Here is a 23,003-nt window from a genome sequence, read left to right as displayed (position 1 = left end):
TCGCCATAGCATCGCAGAAGAAAAGGCATCCTCAAACATAGCATATGTTGTTGTTGTCTTCAGGACACCACAGTGGGTGCAGGATGTCTGTGCATCCACACAGCAGCACCACAATGAGGCACTGCTACGATCTACAAGAACCCCAGAAGCGTGTCCACTTTAATCCGTACTTCCCCCCCGAGCAATTAAGTAAAACTTATTGTCAAGCCTGAGTAAATATGCACATGTGCCACAGGAACATGTGTGTGAGAGAAGGAGCAAAAGCATTAAAATACTCAGAATGAGCCGGCTGAACACAAGTTGTCCTCATGAGCATTGTCCATGTGTTCTGAAATTGGCTACATATTTTGACATTTAGGAAATGACCTGCAAAACTCAGCTCGGTTTCTGAATGTAAATGGACAAAAGAAGTGTTACATGTATGCACTTATCATGGCAATGACCTGTTTTTCACTTCCCTTGCAGGTAAGTACATCGTGGGAGGGCAATGTGATTCCTCCTGCCTCCTTCCCTCAGTTGTCTTTGAAACGTGGAGAGGTAAAAAGGTTTCAGATAAGTACATCCAAAATGGAACTAATCACTCCTAATGCAGTGTGATATCCTTAACTCTGGACAAATTTCAAGAAAAGTTGTCACTGTTTAAATGTGGTGAGAGTAGATTGGGTTGAGCCTGAATCCCACCTTTTACTCCTTAGACTTTGCCTGTAGGGGGCGCTGCAAGGTAAAAATTCAAGATCACTCTGTCTTCAATATGGGCAGCAGGAGGCTCAGCAATACAGGGTTTAGGATGTCTAATCAACTGTCAACTGACATTGCTCATGTCTGAGAAATACCTCCAGGTGTCACACTGGTGTGACAGCACTAGAGATGCTAAGGATTTAGCTGCCAGGGTGAAAATGCAAACTCTGAACTGAGTGACACGACACCTTTTATTTAGGTACCAAACCACTTTACAATATATGGTAAGCAAAAGTGGAACGTATAAAATGTTTATTAAACCAGATCATTCTTGTACTTGTAATGTAGTACTGCATTTCTGGACATGCTGCATAGTTTTTTGCATTAATGGCAATAAAGAAATAAACAGTACACTGTCCACATACATAGAGCAAGGCCTCAATGTCAAAAGGTTACAATAATTCAGAGGCATGACCATGCAGCACCTTCTAATAAATTCCGGAAGGGTGTGCAGTCATTTCAGAATTACTATGCACATCAAATGTTAATTTTCAAAGCAGAATAAAATTAAGCACCTCAGTTATCCACACCTTTACTAAGGGAACCTCTGGTGTGGACTGTACCATTAAATTATATTTCCTTGCCACGTCTGTAAGAGTAATCAGTCTTTGTACCATATAATCATCAAAGAGGATTTTGGGTTGTGACTTACATGAAAATACATGGGGGAAAAAAATCGAACTTTTTTGTTGAAGGTTTTTTGAAATGTTGCGTGAACCTCTTTCCAATAGACTTGTATCTAATCACATTCCCAGAATAAATGACTCAAAGTGCCTGGAGAGACTTTACATTGACAGCACATGTGACATTTCCCCTGGCACATCCTGTGAAGGCCCAATGGAGTGAGCTGATTCTGTGAATGAGCTTGAGGTTTTGTTCCTGGATGCTGAGGGAGGTGCGGGCAGGGAAGACTTCAGCACATATAGACGACCATCCATTCGCAGTCACTAAAAGACTCGTCTACATCCTGTTCCCACGTCTCCTTCAGCGCGTCATAAGAACCCGTACCGACACTTCTTAAAACAGTGTACAATGCAGAGATCATTCCCCTGGAGTTGTCTTGATGTAATGAGCTGTATCTCAGCCTCAGTTAATTCTTAGTTAATAGTTAACACCAGTACTTCACTGTTTTATGCTTGTGTCCAATTCTACGGGTTTCAAATACAAAATTTCAGACAACTTTTCACTGAGTAAAATTTCCAGTACTCCAAAAAAAAAGAACTGAATGGTTTTTCTTTTGCGTGTTCATTCACCTAGCCTACTGATTCTGCACAGACTGTTAAGTGAATACACAGTATCACAGTTTAGCTAAAATAACTGATACACGGTGATCCAAGACCTAATACTCACTGTCAACAACAACTTTGTCGAGTGCAGGGTAATGACGGTCCGAAACCTGTTCCGGAAGAATAGAGCGCAAAGGCATGACATGATGATATCCTCAGTCACAGACCGAGCAGGGATTCACACCTTCCAGGCTCCCTGAGGCACCAGCACTACCTGCTGGGCCGCCTTTTGTGCAGTAATTGCAGCACCTTCATGCTGTATGAAGCTTTCATCGGCTAAGGTGATTATCCAGCTAGCGGTCTGACAGTGGCAAAAAGTGTTTTGAATATCATCTAAAAACAAATCTTTTTCAATTCCTTGTGTATCAGTGTTGTGCTGACATCATGCAAGTCTAAACATGACATAACGACAAATGAATGTGATTAAGCATTTCCCTTGAAAAGAAAGTATTCTCCCTGACTAGCGTTCCACTTCCATCCAGGTATTTACTTTTTACATTAAACACTTGAGTGCTTAAATACTTAATGTATTCGGATGATGTCTGCAAGTCCGTAAGTTACAGATAAAGCGCTCCAGCAGCACTCTCAATTCCCTGTACACGGTGACGGTCAACTGAACAAGTAGGAACCAGGTGAAGCGCCAAGGGTCAAACTGTCAGTCCTGACCAGATCAACCAATCAAGACCGTCCATTAGCGGACGCAGACGCTCGGTTAGTGACCAATGAGATTTCAAAAGTGCCGTTTGTGACCAATGAAATTGTCGCTTACATGCGGCGCTTGTAGTCATCACTTAAGATGCGCGCGTTCGAGTTACAGTTAAAAAACTCCTACTTCATTTTACTGGGCATTTATTCCCATTTTTATTAAGGATGCGGGAGCCGTGTATACCTACACAGTATATCTGTTCTGTTTGTATGCTTTAAGGTTTCTTTTTATAAGCATTTAAAATGTTTTTGCAAAAACATGTTTAGAATCTAAGAATGTTTCATTAATTATGTCATGATGATGTGTACTGTGCGCAAGTTTATTGTAACGTGGCTTAACAGGTTACACGTGGTTTTTGGCTTTACCTTAGTGTCAGGAGGAGAGTAATGTGGGGCACACGGGCCAGGCATCGAGTCACCAGTCCACCCGAAACACGTTTTTCTTTGCACAGTCAGTGGGAGTGAATGAGGGAGAACTGGAGGAAAGTCACGCTTTGCGAAGTGTGTGCGCGGTACCTACTAGTAGTAGCTACGGACGAGCTGAACGGTAGACACCCGAAAAGTACTAGTGTTTAATGCAGGGAAGCTGCCTCGTTCGACTATTGTGGCATGAGAACTATTGATATAACTGCGTCCGCGTCCACTTTAATGCGATTTTGGTGATATTTTAGCATCATCATGCCATGGCACCACGTGAACTTCGGAGCTCCGAAACGCATTCAAAAGTGTTTCCATGGTAATTATACGTATATTTCGATGATGAGAATTCGATTTGCGAAGGATTTTTCAGGAAATGCATTATTATAATGATTATAGGGAGGATGATGTGAAAATCAAAAGGAAAATAGAATACACAATTCTATAAGTATGTATCGATTTTATTTATTTTTGTTGACCGATTATTTCATGTTTCACTTGATTGTAACACGTGTTACTTAAGTTGTGTTGTTTTTCTTCGATTTCTCATATTCTGCTGATTTAATGATTTGTGGATTACTGTTTGCGGTACTCCTCGTCCCTTCACATAAACCACTTACTTTGCTCTATACGATGTTACGTCCACTGGCAACGAACCGACATCGACGATCATCTGAACAGCAGGGTGCAGCACACAAGTAGCACATAAGTAGCACACAAGTAGCAGACCTGGGTTCGAGTGCTCCTTGGCGCACAGCCAGGGGCGGGACTCATCCCGAGCCGCGGTAATGAGCTAAAGCCACAGTGACGTTATTCCCGATATTTTTAAGCGCCGCAGCGACGCAACCGAACCGACGACGCGGAGCTGCAGAGCAGCCGCCTTAGGGCTACTTGAGGTCAGCCGGGTGACCTGCCTGCGACATGTCCCTCTACCTAATCCCGTGGACTGCACTCCCGAGGAGGCGCTCGTGTCCCCGTCTCTGTCCGTGTCGCAGTCCATCTCCTGCCTTGTTCACACCGCGCGCACGCTCACTCGCGGAGCGTCAAGCAGGCCGTTACCTTGACGACGGAAGGCGGGGCGAGCGTGTGGCCGCGATGAGGGGGGAGGGGTCCGGGCCGCGGTCTGCGAGAAACGGGAACTTTCAAATGGCAGTTGTCTGGAGTGGCGTGACCGCGCCGAGCTCATTGGCTGAACTCGGCTGTCACTCACAGCTGCACTAAGACACTTAAGGTATTGTTTTGAAGACGAGAAGAAGAACTTAGCTAGTCATTTGAGCATTGAGCAGCAGGTGTCATTGAAAACCTTTCGACTATTTCTCCATCAGAAGACGTAAGCCTTGCTGCTCGGGGGTTAGCAGACATCTAGATGAGCTTACATTCAGATGAGCAGTCAAAGAGCAGAAACACAAATCTTGTGGTTTGGTCTCTGTCTGTCTGTGTGTGTGTGTGTGTTAGATGGTAGATTCCATGTGGGTCTAAAGCTCTACCCTGAGTCTCTTCAGCTACAAGGGGAACAGGGAACTGAGGTACAGTCAGTGCAGACAGAGCAAGGAACCTAGAAAGGGACGAGTGAAAACTGCTCAGTCGAGGTCCACTTTCATGAGCTGTGACTCAAGCAAGTAAGAATCAGGAAGCAGGTCCCGCAGTGGGCCAGTGCGGCGCGCCACGCTCTAGAGAGTTCAAGCTCGCCCTGCAGCCCGCCTCGTACCGTCCACCGCCTCACCCATGGACTCCTTCGATCTCCTGCCTGGCCCTTCCAGGGGCAAGAAGAGGAAGCTCCTGCTTAGGTGCTACAGGTAGACAGACGCACCCGTGTCATTTGTGTGATCAAAGTGCTCCTTCGGCTAGCGTTGCGAATCGTCCGGAGAGAAAAACCTCAACAAATGACAGATGCGCCTTCGGCCAGGGATTAGCGTTGAGATTTATGAAGTCTGCTGTATAACCCAGTGTGTTTTGTGAGATAGGAAGGAGAACTGAAGGGTGTCCTCACTGAACAACTCGAGGAGCCTGATGTGGACTTGTGTTCTGGCCTGATATACATCCCCTCCTCTGTTACGGTTTACATAGTTTATTTGAAAGCAGCGATTATTGTTGTTCCACAAGGAGCAGGGACTGAAATATGGAGAAATTCTTTGATTTTACGTGTATGACTGCGGGTCTCTCTGATAAGTTTGTGAAGGACGGTATGGATACAGTAAATGTAAAATATGCAGTGCAGGGGCAGAGCTTATGTTAGTAGTCCACAGTTAGGGTGCTGTCATGCAAAAGATGGGGGGAATTTTCTTGTTTTTAATATATACTTCATTTCCTGCCAGTAAAGCATTTCTGAGCTTGATTTTGAGCTAGAAAAATGGGGCTAGAATGGGTGGACCTGCGAGGACCGGACCATCTTTACTCTCTTTCCCTAATCCGCTTTGCACGACTGATGTCTTTAAGAGAGCTGCTTAATCAATATTGGAGTTTTCAGGTTTGATCGCTTCAGGAAATTTGTTTGACTTTTACATGAGAGATTAAATTGTGGTAAGTGTATGTGGTGATATAGTAAACAGGAAAGAGAAATGATGGTGAACGATGTTTTTAATGCCACCCACAGCTGGGAGCTGAATTGCTCAAACTGTTTCACACAGTCATTACGCTGATATGTTGTCTTTTCAGAAACACCCCTATATATTGTTGGGAGATCGTTAATATGTCAGGCCGGGCCAGCAAATGTCATTTTTTTAGGAAGAAGCAATCTGTGAACACAAGACTGCAGGGTTAAGTCTTATCAGATTTCTGTAGGGTGATGATGCAAACTGAAACCTGTGAGTGTGGTGATTAAAATGTTCCAGTAAATATGCACAGGTATAAGTATGGAGATTCATAACTCTCCTCTAATAAAGCCTTCAACTAAACAAGAAAAAGATGAATTCAAGTCAATAAGCAGAAATGTAAGAAAAATGAGGAAGGAAATGACTGAGCAAGACTGGACAAGTGGGTAGGTAACCTCGTCGCGAATGGCTTTTAGTGGCAAAACTGTCTCTGTGCTTTGGGCCCATGCGATCGGAGATGGGTGATCTGAGGTTTCTACTGCTGCACAAGAGACACACTCGCCACAGGTGCGGTGGCATCGCTTGCTCCTCGCGAGTACGCCGAAGCAGTATGGGTGGACCACTGTACTCACTTTTAAAACGTGTTTTATTTGCTGAGTACTGGAGTTGCATAACTGCTCTAATAATGCACCATGCAAGGGTCTGTCTGTCTGCTTATGTCACCTGAGCTGCTCCGGGCTTGTTTTTAGGCACACTGTGTACCTAAAGCACGTTGTCAGCATTCTCTGCATTCTGATGAATGTATGTGTATTACTGGCTGCTCGATTGTCTTGTAGAAAGTAAGATCGCAAAATAAACTTAATTTCTGCTTTTGCTTTTAGGAGGGTGTTCTGCCCCCTGCTGGTCTTCGACCTAATTCTGCGTTAGGTTTCCTCTGCATTCTGTCTTATTTTATCAGTTCGCCTGCTCTCCCACGGCAATAATACTGTGCATTAATATATCTCTGCAGTTTTTTTTCTTTGTTTTACTGCCAATGCCAGCCGGCGACCTGCATGCTTCTTATAACGCAACATGTGTAAATACTGAAACGCGGAGAGTGTAATGCAATGAAAAGGTCCTCGTCAGTGTCACAATGTACAGATGTTGCGCGTGTTGCCAGATGTGGATGTCACTTCCAATGAGCGGGGCGCGGGTTCGAGTTCAGTTCAGTCCGTGTAGAGTTTCTCTCTTTTTTTTTTTTTCCCCCCCCGCGTCTGCGTGGTTTTCCTCCCACAGTCCAGAGAGGTGTTGGATTTGAACTGGTCTCTAAACTGGCCATGTGAATAAAGCACGTGTGGCCACACTCTGCCGTGGACTGGGCGTCTCTAGCGGGTTGTGCCTACTCAGTTCTCCGGTTTATAGACTGAGAGTTGCGCGCGTCCACTCGTTGTGCGTTCTGTGACCACGCGGAGGCGAACGTTCTCAGCTGCATCATAACCCATACCACAAGTTTGTTCTGACTCATTCGCCATTCATTGGCGTTTTTGTGTGAAAATGATACTCATTTACAGCGATAAGTGAATAATATATATAAGCGGTGCACCGTACGTATAGTAACCCTGTGCTATGCAATAAAGGGGTCGGATCGAGACCAAGATTTCCCCCTTTAATAATCCGAGAGGAAGGTGTACAGGCAGGGTCTAGCGTGTGTGTCCCAGGCCCCTAGGTCTGTTAAATGTACGATACTGTAAAGTGAACCGACAGGCGGACGTGGGCCTTGCTCGCGCTCGCGCTCGCGCTGCCCGGGACTCTTGTCTGTACGGCTCTGCCGCGAGGGACGGAGCGGAGCGAAGAAATGCGATCTGAGGCGTTTCGCAGTTCTTAATTAGTAACTTTTATTTAATTTATTATTATGTCACGTGTACGAGTGAATACACGAGTCACCGTTTCCTCTAGACTAAAGGAGTAATATTCGGAGAATTTACAGATATAATCTAATGGCAAAAAAGAATGACAATTTATTGACAGTAACTAGAACACTGACGAATTTCAGTTCTGGTTAACAGAAAACAGCAGGCCTATTAGGTTGAAGCGTACTAAATTTTAAGAGTAAGGATTATTTATCCTGCTGTGATGAACGAAAACAACGTGCTGCGTCCGCGTGTATCAGCTCGTGACCTGGAATATTGAAGCTGGGGGAGGGGGGATTACCGCGGGCCTCAGCGCGCGCTTTGACGTAGTTGAGGAACCGGCGACGCGTTTGATAGATGCGTTCTGACGTCACGGCGCACGTGGTGGCTATCGAAGTCTCGGCTCCAGTTAAAGGGAAAGGGCGAGTTTCAGACACACGATCGACGTTGCGGAGTCTGTAAAAGACCTGTGTGTCAGCAGTAGAGCTGAGGTGAACATTGCTGGACCTTTTTTGCATGATAAAATAACCAGTCCCAGATAAACTGCAAAAACATAAACGATTGCTCCAACTACATCAGCTGCTAGGAAAACAACAGCTTTTTATTAATGTTAACTAATCACTAATCTAATAATGTACCTCTGAGAAAGTAGTTTTCGCTGGACTGTCCAAAATATGTGATCCTTTTTGATACATTGTGCTGATTCAAGGCATTGACTGAGATGTGTCTTGGTGGCCTAGGCTTCTGTACGCCTCACATACCTATCAATGTGTTACATGGTACAGTGGCATTCCTGAGCGATGCACTCAGTTTACAGCCCTGGTGAGAGCCGCCGTTTTGTTTGCGTGTAAACCTCCCGTCTGCCTTGCTGCAGTCCTGGACCCCGCAACAAACCCTCGGAAAACTGACCTATGTCATCGATTAAATGTATTAATAAAAATACAACTCCATTATACAGTACATGCAGTTAATTTGTGGTTTGTCTGCATGCGTTTACTTTCCAGCGCAAAGTGAGTGACGAGTCAGAGCGGATAGTTAATTCATTAACAGGTGTTGGGATAGTTATTCATTAACAGGTGTTCAGCTCACCAAAAACAGGATGTTGGCGAACACGGTTCGTCTTGCCACCTCCATTCCGTCAAGACCAGAATCTGTGTCGTTAATGCCGCAGACTGCGCGGCGTGCAGCGGAGCCACGGCCCAGGGGCTTCCCATGTCAGCTCTCCCTGCCCTTGGTAAAGCACTTTGTTGTTGAGTCTAAAGAAGCAGATTTGCAGTCACCCGCGTTCCTCTGCCTGGGACACAATGGGGAGACACAGGATGTGAAACACAATGCGAAAGCCTGCTGGGAAGACCTGCCGCATTCAAAAAATAGTCTTCGCTCAAACGGCATCAGGACACGCGGCGGACCGCTTTGTCCTTTCTTGGACGTCCTTCCATAATGGCCGCGCATATTCAGCGTGACCCCAGCTCAATCGCCTTATCGCAAAACTCGTCAAGTTTGACCTGTACCTTGACACATATGTTGCAGCTGACCTTATCAAGAACTACTTAAAATGTGAAGCGTGCACCATCCCGCACAGCAAAGTTAAAAGTACATGTATGTAACGACTCTAAACGTTTAGCCACGCCATAGCGTGTACAGTATGTTGTGAATTAACAATGAAACTTTCCTAGTCACCAGCTAGTGTTTTGTACCATTTCCGGTGTAAATGTGAAGCGGTGCAGGTTGCCGTTTGTTTTCTGCACTCTCCATTTGAATGCGTGGTTGGGAATTCCCTCCCAGCAAACTTTGTGATCCCAACCGAAGCCTTTTGTCCGTTGAACCAGGTAAAGCAACTCCATTCACCAGTGACAAGTGAGGGACAGGGTCCCCTGGAGAGAGCTCGTGGCACGCGAGCCTATTCTTTATGCAGGAGCGTCCTTGAGTCACTGGAGTGGCAGTCTCTCTCTTTCTTTCCGTCCTTTTCTCCCTCTCTGCTAAAGTGTTATTTGACTCTCTTTCTCCCCCCTTCTTTTTCTTTTTTGTCAGTCCTTTGTTACATGACTCCCTCTCTCTCTGCTCTCTCCCTGTTATGTCTCTCCCTCTCTTTCTCTGTGTCTTTCCTTGTCACTCCCCCTTTCTCCCCCTCCACCTTCTCAGAGGCAGTCGGCGCCTTTCCAGTCGCTAACTCCCGACTGAGCGAGCTGCAGTGAGCGATCAGTGGGACCTGCTGGGTCCCCACACACACTCGCGCGCAGGCAGACACACACGCGCGCGAAAACCAGCACAAGGTGTCGGATGCGGAGCTGCCGTGCCGGCGGAGACCTGCGCTTTCCTCGGGTTGCGTGGCCCCGGCCTGCCCACCCGGCACCCGGGGGCACATTCCTTGTTCACAGCAGCTTGTGGAAGCAGCAGAGATCACACATACACACACAGAGCGCTAGCAGAGCACTGCTGGTGCCTGGATGGTAGCTGTGGCAGGCACAGACGCCGTGGCATGCAGATCCGAGTAGGAGCCAGCGAGGATTAACAAGGGGCCGACAGCATCTTCAGCATGAGTATCGTAATGAAGCCACGGTCCCGCTCCACAAGCTCCTTGCGGAACATGGAAGGGATCTGGTAAATCTTGCCTCTCTGTGCTCTCTCGTACTTTTCCTCTCCTCTCTTCCACTCTATCCCGCCTCTTGCTCTTTAAGTCTGTTGAGGTTTTCAGTCATTTTACTACTAACATGACATTTAGGCTGTAGCAAACATAGAACTGACCAAAAAAGCAAGGGAACTATACAGCAAGTAGTGGCATAATGACAGATATGATAACACAATAAACAAATCTCCCTCTCTCGTAGGACTTAATTCCCCCCTTGTTTTAAATCGCTCTATTATTTTTTTCCAACACATTCCCTGTACCTCTGGACCGCTGAGCTTCGTTCCTTCATCCCCGAACCCTGTTTTGTCCTCAACCGCTGTCATGAGTTTGGGTGTTGGTTGTGTTTGGTCAGCTTCCACTGCTGTGTTCATTAGTTACAGATTTGTAAGAGCTCCATCTCTGCACTGGATTCAGGAGACAGTCAGAGTTGACACCCACTGCTGCTCGCCGATTCTGTTTCTCAGGTGTCATGCATGAAATATCTGTATTACGTGATTTCATGTGTACGTTCAGTGATGCAGTTTCATATCTTGCCTCGTGTGCAAATCTTTCCGGAAAGGCACTGTTAATCTTTTCCACATGTACTTTGTTCAGAAAATACAGTGGTGTAGTTTTATGTCTTCTTGGATCGGTATCATTTTAGAACAAAAATGTAATGTGTACATCACTGAAAATCTTGTATCTCGTCCATGATGTGCTTTTCCTTGTAGTTCCAGTGCTGTGTTTCCAGTCCAGTGTAAATGAATGCAGTGCTACAAGTAAAAAAAAAAAAACAGTATATTAGAAAAAATGTTATGCGTTTCTAGGTAGTTCATATATGTCATTTATAAAATGTTTGTTTTTTCGTATCTGTGTACTGAAAACGTAAAATTTCTCTTTAAAATGGACAAGTGCTTCCATGGCGTTTAACTGGTTCGATGCAGTTGGGTACATCACATGATATCCGAACCTTTGGCCCTGGCTGATAGGGTCGCCTGTGTCAGGTGTCTCATTGGTGAAGGGAGTCCGAGGCCGAGACGGAATCTCCATCCCCCTTCTCCATCTGTTTTCACGCTGCCTCTCCATGTCTGAGGAGTGCAGGCTCTTTCCAGACTAACTCGCACCCTTGGAAACGTCCTGAGCTGTGTGCACAAACACTGCTGCCAGCCAGCTATTTTCCTTGCTGGAAAAGTTCAGAAAATTGGAATACTTGGGTTACTTTTTAAATGAGGGGCAATTTGATGGAGAGATTTTACAAATATTTTAAGTTTTGTACACACCCATCACTTTACATTGTTTGAGCAGAGGGTTTCCGTCAGTAAGAATCCAGCAAAATTGTGTTCTGGTTTTGCCGTGTGTGCCATATTTCCACGAATCTAATACTTTTAAGGCAGTGCGTTACAGTATCGTTTCATTATGGTACTGAATGTACCCTTTTGGGAACTCGGACCGGTACACGAGAGTGCGGCAGTTGCTTCAGAGGTCCTTCACCTCCCCCATCTGGCCTTTGGCCTTGCTCAGAAGGTTGTTCAGAAGAGGTATAAGACAGCTAGTATTACTGTGTCAGCACAGCAGAAGCATTCATCATGATAGCGGAGACCTTGGAGGCTCTTTATTGTGACTGCATTTTCTCAGTCTGCGTCCAGGCTGCCACTGGCAAAAGACCCTGTTTAAAAGGGGAGGGCTCATTTATGGACATTTCTCAAAGTCATGTAGTTATGTAAAGGCTGCAGACCTCATGTGGAGTTGTCATCACACAGCATTGTTGTGCATGATTAATTGAAAAAAGAAATATACTCCGTTAAGCAATAAACAGTCTTATTTATGTACAGTTCTTTTTAGGTTTACTCTTCTGTATTTCCTCATCAGACTCAACATAGTGAAAAATGGTTCAGTGAAAACTTGTTTCAATGAAAGAATGACAGGCTTTGGCTCTTAGTTCATGGAACTGACGAATATGAGAGAAGTGCTGGTACTGGCTTTGGGAAAATGCCTATAAAACTTTACACGTCAGCCAGCTTGATTATTGGATCCTGGGTTTCTTGCAGTTACCATTTTGTTAAAGGACACATAGAATTCAAGATGTGCTGGCACTGTTTGGGTTTTGTATTTACATTGCTTATTCAGTGTTTGTGTTTGACTGGAAGCCCACAAGGGAGAAGCTGGCCCCTGGGACACATGCATAGTTTGAACCCTCTGCGTCATCTAACCATCTAACATTGCAAAGCAAACATGGTCCTCGGAGAGGAGTGCTGGGTGATGGAGGAAGGGAATCCATCCCTTTGCACACCGTTCCTCAGCCAAGGTGGATCTCAGGACAAATGTGTTGCACAGTTAGTTACCTTTATGTTGGGTGTGTTAAGCTCCTTCCAGCTTCCCTGTCTGCTTTCTACGTGCTAAAATGTTTCATTCAGGGCGCCTGCTACATTTTTCTTTTTCTGACACTAAAATCTGATCATCTTTAACTGAGCACCGATAAGCTCTATGATGATAAGAAATATTGTAGTTAATAGCAAAATATCTGGATGACAGGAAGGTTGTTAATTCCTGGCTGAATTGTAGCACCTCAGTATATAGCTGTTGGTACATCTGGTATTTGGATGCAGTATTATGTGTCATTTTTTTAGCCAGTCTACTGTTCTACTACTATTTTACTTCAATCTTGTGTGTAATTTTTTGGTTTTCTGACTCGTGAGCATAATCTGCACTTCGCTGCTTCTAGTTGGCCCATTTGTCCAGTGCTGTTGTTTACTTTTCCCCTTTAGAGGACTCAGGGATGGAGGATGAACGATGACAGTCAAGTCTCATGTCATAGCAGAGCCTAGGGCCAGTAAGCAGACCAGCACCCTCCCCCTGTGTCCAGCTACAGATGTCACATCTTATAACCCACTGAGTTGTTAGACCCCATTTAGATCCTTCGCTCAAATCAAAACTCTATCCGTGCTAAAAACAGAAAAACTTGCATCCGCTGAGCAGCTGGAATACAGTGATCCGGCACATTGAGTCAAGCCTCGCTTGTCATGGGATGTTCCCATAGATGGTACCAATAAAGTGCTTGACACATGGGTGGCTATAACTGGAACTTTTTTCATCATTTTTATCTTTTTTACCACAGCAGTTAAAGATCTGCACTTGTGACACAAGGATTCTCAGTTCAAGTCCCATACTCTGTACATGTGTGTCTTGTATCTCCTTCTGGCTGTGTTTTTTTGAGCAGTGACCTCTAGCAAACTGGGCCAAGGGCAACACCCTCTGTCCCATGTGGTTCCTTCTCTGCCCCTTCATCTCCAGTCTGTCTTCACCGCCTTCTAAAATAGCCCCTTTATCACGTGCATGATGTGCCAGCCGGCATGAGGACAGCCACCTACCATTCCCATTATCCCTCTGTTGTGCTGTGTGCGGTGTTGTTGTAGCAACAGGACCGTGTTGCTAGACTCTCAACGCATCGTTGCGGTTTTGCACACCTGCCACTGAGAAATAGTGATAATCTCTCTGTAAATGCAAATTATCAAGGAAAAGTTGAAGTGAAAAGACATAAGGTCACTATATCTGGTATCTGCCTTTTAATCATTACTGCTATTCATATTCAGTTTTTAAATGTACCAAAAAAGCCATAGTGGACTTTGTTGCTCACTTGCAATCTGAAAGTTTAGGCGGGTGATCGCTCCCATCAGTACTGCCTCTCCTCTGTCATCCCCACATCTACACTTTCCACAACCTGTCCTGTCATCACAGACAGTGTTTCATGCCACTGCGTACGTGTTCCATGAACAGTGAACTTTAAGGCACCATCACTTTTTGGAGATACATAGAACCCTATGCCTTAGGAGCCTTTTCTGCTCTGCAGCATAGTAGGAGCGATAACCTGAGGCTGGTAATTGTTTGCATTGCCTTTTCCCGGGAAAAGAACTTGTTCTGTGTTTGAAACGGGCAGTGAAGCGAGTCTGAAACAGGTTGAAAGAGGACACAGTTCCAGTGTTATTCCAGCTCTGAACTCAGCCTTTTCCTGTTGGTTGGGGATTTGCGTTACAGATGTGAACCCCAGTGGGCTTTTTTTTAAAGCGGTGTGCAAGTCACTCCCATAAAGCACTCCAATACATCGACCTTCAACACGTCACCACCTGTGCTGGAGAACCTGGAGGGGTCCTGTTTCCCAGACAACTGGGATCGCCCTTGGTGCAACAGCTTACCTAGTAACAGTCATCTGGGTGGTCCTTCTTCCTCTTCCATATGTTCTCCTTCACCGGTCCCTTCTGGGGGGGTTTTAACTCTGGAGTAACTAGGAGCAGTGGTATCTTTACATAAATACAAGAAAGTCAAAGAGCATGGTGCTGGAAATCCTCCCAACAAGGTTCAGTTGTGTTCTGTGTTGCCTCATCCAGAATAACTGATAAAAGTATGGAATGACCACTTCCACCAAGAAGTTGAAGCTTCTTGTACATACACCAGGCTCAGAGTAAAAATGCATGACCTGGGTTTGTTAGTTTGCTTGGGATCAGCTCACAGTTCTGAGCAAAACCACATGTTTCCTGGTGTATGACTTTCCTCACTAGCATTTCCTATTCTCCATGGTCCATAATTTAAAGGGGAAGATAAGAAGGATGGTCAGAGTAGTATGACTGTAGTTCTTTAGGGGCAGGATTTTTACCTGCAAGGGTCCAAATGGTTCAACCAACAGCACAGGAAATATTAAGAATGAAGGAAATGTGCAGCTGATCAGAGACCGCTCATGGTCATAATTGCTGTGAAAGCATGCCTGGCATGTCCTGTGGCCATAATGGCTTTCTGGAGCAGTTAGCACTAATAAGGGGGGTAAATCCGGTGCCTCTGAGCTCATGAGCTGCTCAGTGGGTGTGAGATTTGTATGATTCTCCCCCTGTTTGCACCCCACTAGCATGCATGGAAGACACACTGGCAAACCACTTCTCTTACTACCATTCCTTGGAAATCACACAAGTGGTCACTATGAGTCTAATTCGATTCGATGGCACTTCCATCCATCCATAGTGCTAATAATTGCATTCAGAGCAAAGTCGCTGCATGGTCTTTGTTTGTTTGTTTTTTTTTCTTCTTGTGAGAAATTAAAAAATTTTGATATTTTTCCAAATTAAATTCAATATTTTCAGTTAATTTCTTATCAGATCAGAAAAAGAAACAAGTAAGACCATCGGTGTACAAAATGCTATGTTCAAAGTACGATTATGACCTTTCAGAAGGGGCTTGGCTGTGAAGTCAATTAACCTTTGACCTAATCGGATTAGTTGGAGTTGGGGATTACAGTAATGATACTGGCTGTGCAAGAGCAGATGTTTATGTCTAATTAGGCAAGACCCCAGGCTGAGGTGTGTCCTTTTGGAAGCTGTTGTTGGTTCGTAGCAGTGTCGTCATAAAGTCTGTGTGAGGCATTGGTCGCTGTCAGTGACAGGCGGACCTCATCAAAGACCCTACTTGACCTTGCAGGCTAGAGATTGATTTGCTGTGCCGTGCTCATAATTACACGTGACTCCCTCTGTTGTGATTCTTCCAGTCCATTCCTCAGAACGTGAATTTCAGGTTTCCTGAAGAATGTTGTGATTTAATTTTTTTCTAGGCTTATTTTAAGGTCCTTCCACCATGCCAGTCAATCTCATATCAACCAGTTTATTTCTGTTCAGTTTTCGGGAAGTAGTTTCAGTTGACCTTTCAGCTCAGATCATTGCAGATTCATCTTCCTTGCGCATCAGTGTTTGGTTTCTGTGCAGCCAGCCTGACAACCTCATTAAAAGCCTCTGCTGTTACTCCCCACTGCCCCTTGCCCACCTTCCTGGAACGCAGCAAAGGGATGGGACCACTGGCAGCAAGCGAGGCCACACGGGTGGGTTTCACCTGATGAGGAAGCTCTGACAGAGAGGATATAATAATGCATCTATAATGCATGAGGAAGAGTCTGAGTCAGGAGACTGCTATGCTGATCGGTAGCACGATACGACCTGCGGGAGAGAGACATCAGCAGTAGCTTGAGGCTGCACCACCCCTCCTTCCCCCCACACCCTGGTACCTTGGCTTTGGCCCCATCTCTGCCCTCAGCCTGGGACCTGAGAGATGGCGCAGCACTCAAGGGTGGCTGGTTCGAACAGCATCCGACGTTCCGCTCGCTCCTACCATTACTGTTTCCCATTCGTCCCCTTTGGAGAGGTTAATGGCTGTAATGGGGCTCCTAAATCATAACACAAAAGCAGGCATTCTGAAGCTCCTTGCCACCGTCAGCCTGTGCACAGATCATATTGACGTTTCCTCTCTCTGGCTCTAACAGCTGTAAGAGGTTGTTTTGTAAGGACTCGTCCTGTTCCTGTCCTCTAGCCAGAATTTGACATCTGCTTTTTCAGGCCATAATCATCATCTGGACTGAGGAGAGTTTAAAAAGTACAGGGCCTGTTCCATTCCCAGAGCCTCAGTATATTGCAAACATGTCAGGACTGAGAACACTCTACCGATATGGTTTATTCCATTTGTCATGCTCATACTTAATTTCAGAGCCGCAATGCCCTTTTTAGGTTTGGAAGATTTTTGGTACATTATAACAGCAAAATACTAGTAATTTAGTCCAGCCAAATGTGACGGCCATCCTTGAAATTCTCAGAGCAGGTTTATAGAGTGTGTTCTTTTATATAAATAGCATGACACGCTGAGGACAGGGTCCCACGTCTCTGGTCTGAGAGTGACGGCTCGGCCTTGGGGCAGAATGCTGCAGAGAGGCAGCGGATGGGATAGCTTTGAGCGTTCGTGGCTTTCTTACTCTTTTTCATGCTCTTCTTTTTGTTTATGCTCTGATAATTAATAGGAGAGTAATGTTCGCAGATGCATCTGGCCAACAACAACAGATGGCTACAGAAGGTGGGAAGGACATTTTTCAGGAGAGGTTTTTTTTTTTTTTTTAAACTTGTTTTTGTTTCTCTGTGTAGAGGCAGAAGATGCACAAGGTGGTGAATCAAAGTTTTCAGATAGACCATCAATCATTAATCACAGGCAATGGATCCTGGCGTAATCCCAGCTCACGGGGGCTTACACACCTCCCAGCTACAGAGGATGGTTATGCAGAGACGCGGCTGAAACGCGGCTTTGTCTCAGCGTTGCCTGCCACGTGACTACGGCTGACGCAGCCGTTACGGGAAAGCCAGCAGGGAGCCTGTGGTGTGACTTCACAATAGAAAGAAACCGATTTGTTACCAGATGAGGGCCGCAAAGCCTGTGGAGACACCTGTGACGATAATGAGGATCATGCCAGGGCGTCTGACGCCATTGATGGGGGAGCCCTGTCTGAGCTTGCGGCAGGGGCCCTGGGTAACCCCCCCAAGGGAGACGTGCAGGACGGATGAGTGAAGCAGGTATAATCCTTTAAGCCGACACAGGCTAACTGCCTCTGTCACCTACTCCGTCACAAGGGTGTCACTCAGCGGCACGCACCCGATTGGTTCGTAGAAAGTGCCAGGGTGCACATGTTCTGTTCTGCTGCATGTTATCTCAGGTCTTGTCACCATAGGCCTCCTTGGCCTAGATGACCTTCTCCTCTACAGTCGATGCAGCAGAACTGTCCACAGCTCGTTTCTTAACAACTGACTGGGCCTGCAGACTGCATGATAAATACCAGTACTTTATATGGCGTGAGTATTATCTTAGAAATTGTCAGACCTGAAATTTGGTTTTGAATGTTTCTTCCCCGGGGGATGCGGTGGCGCAGTGGGTTGGACCGCAGTCCTGCTCTTTGGTGGGTCTGGGGTTCGAGTCCTGCTTGGGGTGCCTTGCGACGGACTGGCGTCCCGTCCTGGGTGTGTTCCCTTCCCCCTCCGGCCTTACGCCCTGTGTTGCCGGGTAGGCTCCGGTTTCCCGTGACCCCGTGAGGGACAAGCGGTTCTGAAAATGTGTGTGTGTGTGTTTCTTCCCCCCATATTACACATGTTCTTTTGATTAATCTGATTTAATTTTTAAGTATAAAACTGCAAATGTCATTACATCAAGACAACTCCAGGGGAATGATCTCTGCATTGTACACTGTTTTAAGAAGTGTCGGTACGGGTTCTTATGACGCGCTGAAGGAGACGTGGGAACAGGATGTAGACGAGTCTTTTAGTGACTGCGAATGGATGGTCGTCTATATGTGCTGAAGTCTTCCATGCCTGCACCTCCCTCAGCATCCAGGAACAAAACCTCAAGCTCATTCACAGAATCAGCTCACTCCATTGGGCCTTCACAGGATGTGCCAGGGGAAATGTCACATGTGCTGTCAATGTAAAGTCTCTCCAGGCACTTTGAGTCATTTATTCTGGGAATGTGATTAGATACAAGTCTATTGGAAAGAGGTTCACGCAACATTTCAAAAAACCTTCAACAAAAAAGTTAGATTTCTCTCCTGAAACCTTCAACAGAAAAGTTAGATTTCTCTCCTTGCTAAATCACAACCCGAATTCCTTTCTTGATAAAGCTGTGTAGACTGATTACTCTTATATATTTGGTAAGAAAGTGTAGTGTAATGTTGTGTTCAGCACTGGATGTCCTCTCTGTAAATATGTGGGTGACTGAAGTGTTTAAATTTCTTCCACTTCGAAAAAATGACATTTCATTTACATGACAATTCTAAGGAATTCTGGGATTTGAAAGTGCTACGTCATCGTCCTGTATAATTGTACGTGGCTGTGACTCAGTGCTGTTCAGTAAACTAATGAAGGAAATTAAAAAAGTAAAATTTTGCAAATATGGGTTCTGTATATCAGTAAGTCAACCAGTGTCTCAGCCAGCGGACTGTAACAAATTACTTGTGTTTTCCTTATTTTTTAACATTTTTTAACATGTATGAACCTCAGGCTGGGAATATATGACAGTCTGGATATACCCAGGATTCATATGTACCACAGACTTCACATGCTCCTTTGGTTGTCTATGTAGAGCGACTAGCGATGTAACTCAGGCTCTTCCCACCCAGCTGACCATTCACTGCATTTCCCTCTCACCCAGCTTCGACGTGGACAATGGTACGTCCTCGGGCCGCAGCCCCCTGGACCCCATGGCCAGTCCGGGCTCCGGGCTCATCCTCCAGGCGAACTTTGTGCACAGCCAGCGGCGGGAATCTTTCCTGTACCGCTCCGACAGTGACTACGAGCTGTCACCCAAGTCCATGTCCAGGAACTCCTCCATTGCCAGTGACATGTGAGTCCAAAATCCTTTCTTTCTTCAGTGTTATTTTTAAAAATACCTTATTGTTGTTACCAATCATGTGGCCGTCCAAGCTATTTGATTAGCCGACATTCTGACATTCTTACCCATTCTCAGTAATATTTACCAGCATGGGATGCTTATTGTAGTCAACTAGATGAAGAGCCTTGTTTGGACATAGAAGAGTAGGACCCCCCACTGGATCGGTGTGCCCTGAATAAAGCCCTGCCTTTCAAACCCATCACTCACCACAGCTTTTGTTCTCTTTCCCACTGGAGGACCCGGTCAGACCTATACGACAGCTGTCAGTTCCATCAGTGTCACCCAAGGCCGGCTGGCCGGGGAGAATCGTAGAAGCAGGGTGTGCTTCCTGACATAGTTTGGTGTGAGATCAAGGCTACTCTTATTGAATTGTGGGAGTGAGATTCTTATTTTAGCATCACTTGAGCCCAACAGAATCTGGATGTCCTGCCAGACGAGGCCGTTTACCCACCATGTAATTAAAATCGATGATAACAGGGTTTCTCATTTCTTACATTTGACTTCACCTTTTTAAAAATTCCTCTCAAAACACGTTTTACATATATGGAGTTTATGGTGATATATTGATATGCGAGGAGTTGATGGTGACAGTGTGGGTTGTATTGTGTTAACTGGGTGTCTTGTGAAAAAATTGTCTCCAGCAAGTGCATCCAAACTTTTCACTGGCACTTACTGGCTAGACATTTCTCACACATCATCTCTAAGAAAAGGCTTTGTATTTGCCATTTATTTTTTTTGCTTTGTTGTTCGTTGTTTCTGAATAACAGGCCGACTCAGGTGTTCAAAAGAACTTGAGTGAAGAATTCTTAAAAAAATGCGCAGGTGAAACATTAGTGTTTTGGTTGGTAATAATTAAACGTCACATGCGCATCCTCAACGGTCTCATTATAGATCTTGTGTAGTCGCAATGTCACTTTTGCTCTCCTTACACGTACCCCTCTTTCGCTTTCAATAACCTCAGAACTTTCCATTATCCTTGTCATGGTCATGGCGGTCCAGACCCTATCCGGCAATCTCTGGGCGCTAGGCTAGGAGAGGTACGCCCTCAACAGGTGGCCTGTCCGGTACAGGGTAGCCACACACGTATTCATACATGAACACACTACAGAAAGTTTAGAATCACCAATTCACCTTGAAGGTATGTCTTCAGACTGTGGGAAACCAGAGCATCCAGGGGAAACCCTCATAGGCTTGGGAAGAACTTGCAAACTCTGCACAGACTGAGCTGGATTTGAACCTGCACCCAAATATCCCAGCAACTGTGAGGCAACAGCATTACCCACTATGCATGTCTGTGCTGCCCCTTAAATGTACCTCATGTACGGTATTTAATTTCTGCATACCTTCTAAAGGTTAGAAATACTTTTGAATTGGCTGTATAATTAACAAATTCAGCTTTTATTCACTTTTACATTTATTTGGCAGATGCTTTTCTCTGAGGCTACATACAGCTTTAGGCAAACAAAAGTGCGATTTCCAACAGACAGATTTACATGCGGACAGACGATCGTTGGAGCCCAGTTGGATTGTCTAGTACAACCGTGTCGCAAGCACATTATACACGTTGCTGTTTTACAATTCAGTCTGATAGGAAATACCAAAATGATCATGATCGATGGTGTGTTGCAAAGTTCTGTAGCTGTCAGGAGAATGCCGAAAGGGTTTCAGCAGTTCCGAGGCAAAAAGAGAGCTTGCTCTCCCGCTAAAGAACCAAAACCGAGAACCTGCCAACTTCTGGTTTTGAGCATCTTGCGAGTACTGCAGTATGTGGAACCATACAAGCCCTCAAGAATGTCTCCGTCAGCTGTTGGGATTAGAAAGACTTAGTGCTGCTCCTGTTGGAGTTTTCATTCAAAATGTCATGAGACCGATAATCTCTGGAGTTGTACAGAGAGGAGCGTGGGGACTGGAGATTTATATTATGATGTTGGACCTTGTTCCTGGCTGGGAAGGAAGAACTGGATGCTGAACTCGTCATATTCTTGACACGAGGCACAGCGGCCCTCTCTCTCCCATACCTCTGTCCTACCTCCCTCAGAGCACTTTTCAGCAATTCCCCTCATCTTTCTTCTTCTTTTTCTTCCTGCATCTCTCCGTCTTTCGCCCAGAGCTCCGTGACCTTTCTGTGCTCCACGTGTCCCCTTTTTATGTCAGCGGTGACGTGTCATTCCAAACACATGTCTTTCTTGGCGTTACACCAGGAAACTCCCTTTCTTGTCCCCTGGGAAACAAGCACAACAAGAAGTCTTTATGTACTATAATGTTGTGCTGCATGCTGGAGACAAAAGTAGCTGCTGTTACAAACTGTGGTTGTTCACGTTTTCCACTGCTGCTGTTAAAATTCTTAAATGCTGCTCTTCTACCCTTTTATCTTCCTGGCGGAGCATCCTGTTAAATGAATGCCCCATGGCCCTTTAGCCAGTTCGTATGAGCCGAGGCTATCTCCATCCTCTCGAACACCTACTACTAGACAGTGGACCCTCGTCCCGTTCAGAAACACTGACAAAACAAATTATGGCACAGCGAGTAGCGCTGCTGTCCCACAGCGCCTGGGTGGTGCGAGAGGACGTGGGTTTGATCCCTGCTCAGTCTGCGTGGAGTTTGCTTGTTCTCCCTGTGTCTGCATGGGTTTCCTCCCACAGTCCAAAGATATTCTAGGTGTCTTTTAAATAGTGACTCTGTGCAGCTGCTTTGTCAGAGAGTCACTGATATTATGTGCAGTTATGACAGAGTTTGACCATTCATAGAGGCTGCAGCTGGAGGTTTTTGTTTACTGTCTCAAAAGGTATCGAAGTATTATCATTATCGTATCTGTAATCTTGACGCTTACGTTTCGGGTGACGCGTTAACATCTGTTACAGCTCCAGTGTGAAACAAATCACAGCGGAATCTTCGACAAAGAGGGCTAAGATTTTAATTTGAACAGAGGTGTTTTGCTATCTAATTTGAATGCTCTCGTATTTGTTGCAGCATTGGGGAACGTAGTGTCAGCCTACGATCATTGATTCCCATCTGCTAGCATTTTAATGGGCTTTCCTTCTTCTTAGAGCAAAAAAATGCTAATACCTTCGGTCTCCATCGTACGGCTCACTGGAACAGCACTCCTTTTGGTGCCAGTAATGTTAAAAGTAGCCAGAGTGATAGACATTGAGTGAATACACACAGAGGCCCCACGTTCCAGCAGACTGGGATGAGGAGCACAAGACAAAGAGTGAGAAGTCTAATCTGTGTACATAAGGCAAGGGGAAAGCAAGAGGATCCCCTCCAAGTGAAGGCAGCTCACCTTTTGAGACCATGTCTTGTTCCTGCTCAGTAAAATGATGTACTCTGTAGGATGAGCATTAGTTTTCATAGAGACTAGGGCCGAGATCAGGGCTGAGTTTTGTGGCACTACTGCCTGCTTCTCCGTGGCTGAGATTGCTGCCTTTGCCTCTCAGTCAGTTACATCAGTGACACCTGAAATATATCTGAAGAAACTCCTTTATTAAAAGTTGTAGTGCTACCTGCTGCCCCCTCCTGCTCATAGTACATTTATAAATTAAGTTTTTAAAAGTTTCACAATTAACTGAATTTCATATCTCCTTTGGCATGTACAGTATAG

The 23,003-nt window shown here is 45.4% G+C and overlaps 1 protein-coding gene across 4 annotated transcripts in view; it reads left to right on the top strand.

Moving 5' to 3' along the window:
• Positions 1-23,003, top strand: part of pde4d (phosphodiesterase 4D, cAMP-specific) — an 86,144-nt gene that overhangs the window by 29,996 nt on the left and 33,145 nt on the right. Inside the window, exons 1-2 of one of the 4 annotated variants that reach the window (XM_018759172.2) lie at positions 4,615-4,942; positions 19,163-19,354. In XM_018759172.2, the coding sequence (XP_018614688.1) occupies positions 4,872-4,942; positions 19,163-19,354 (263 nt within the window). In that variant the 5' untranslated portion in view covers positions 4,615-4,871. Of the gene's footprint in view, positions 1-4,614; positions 4,943-9,718; positions 10,168-18,732; positions 19,355-23,003 lie in introns of those variants that run through there. The other 3 variants (XM_018759173.2, XM_018759171.2, XM_018759170.2) reach the window with 3 other exon arrangements.

Source organism: Scleropages formosus, chromosome 17, assembly GCF_900964775.1.
Source record: "Scleropages formosus chromosome 17, fSclFor1.1, whole genome shotgun sequence".
NCBI classification, from domain to species: Eukaryota; Metazoa; Chordata; class Actinopteri; order Osteoglossiformes; family Osteoglossidae; genus Scleropages; species Scleropages formosus.
The sequence above is the reverse complement of the archived record's forward strand: the minus strand, read 5'-3'. Positions and strand labels throughout refer to the sequence as shown.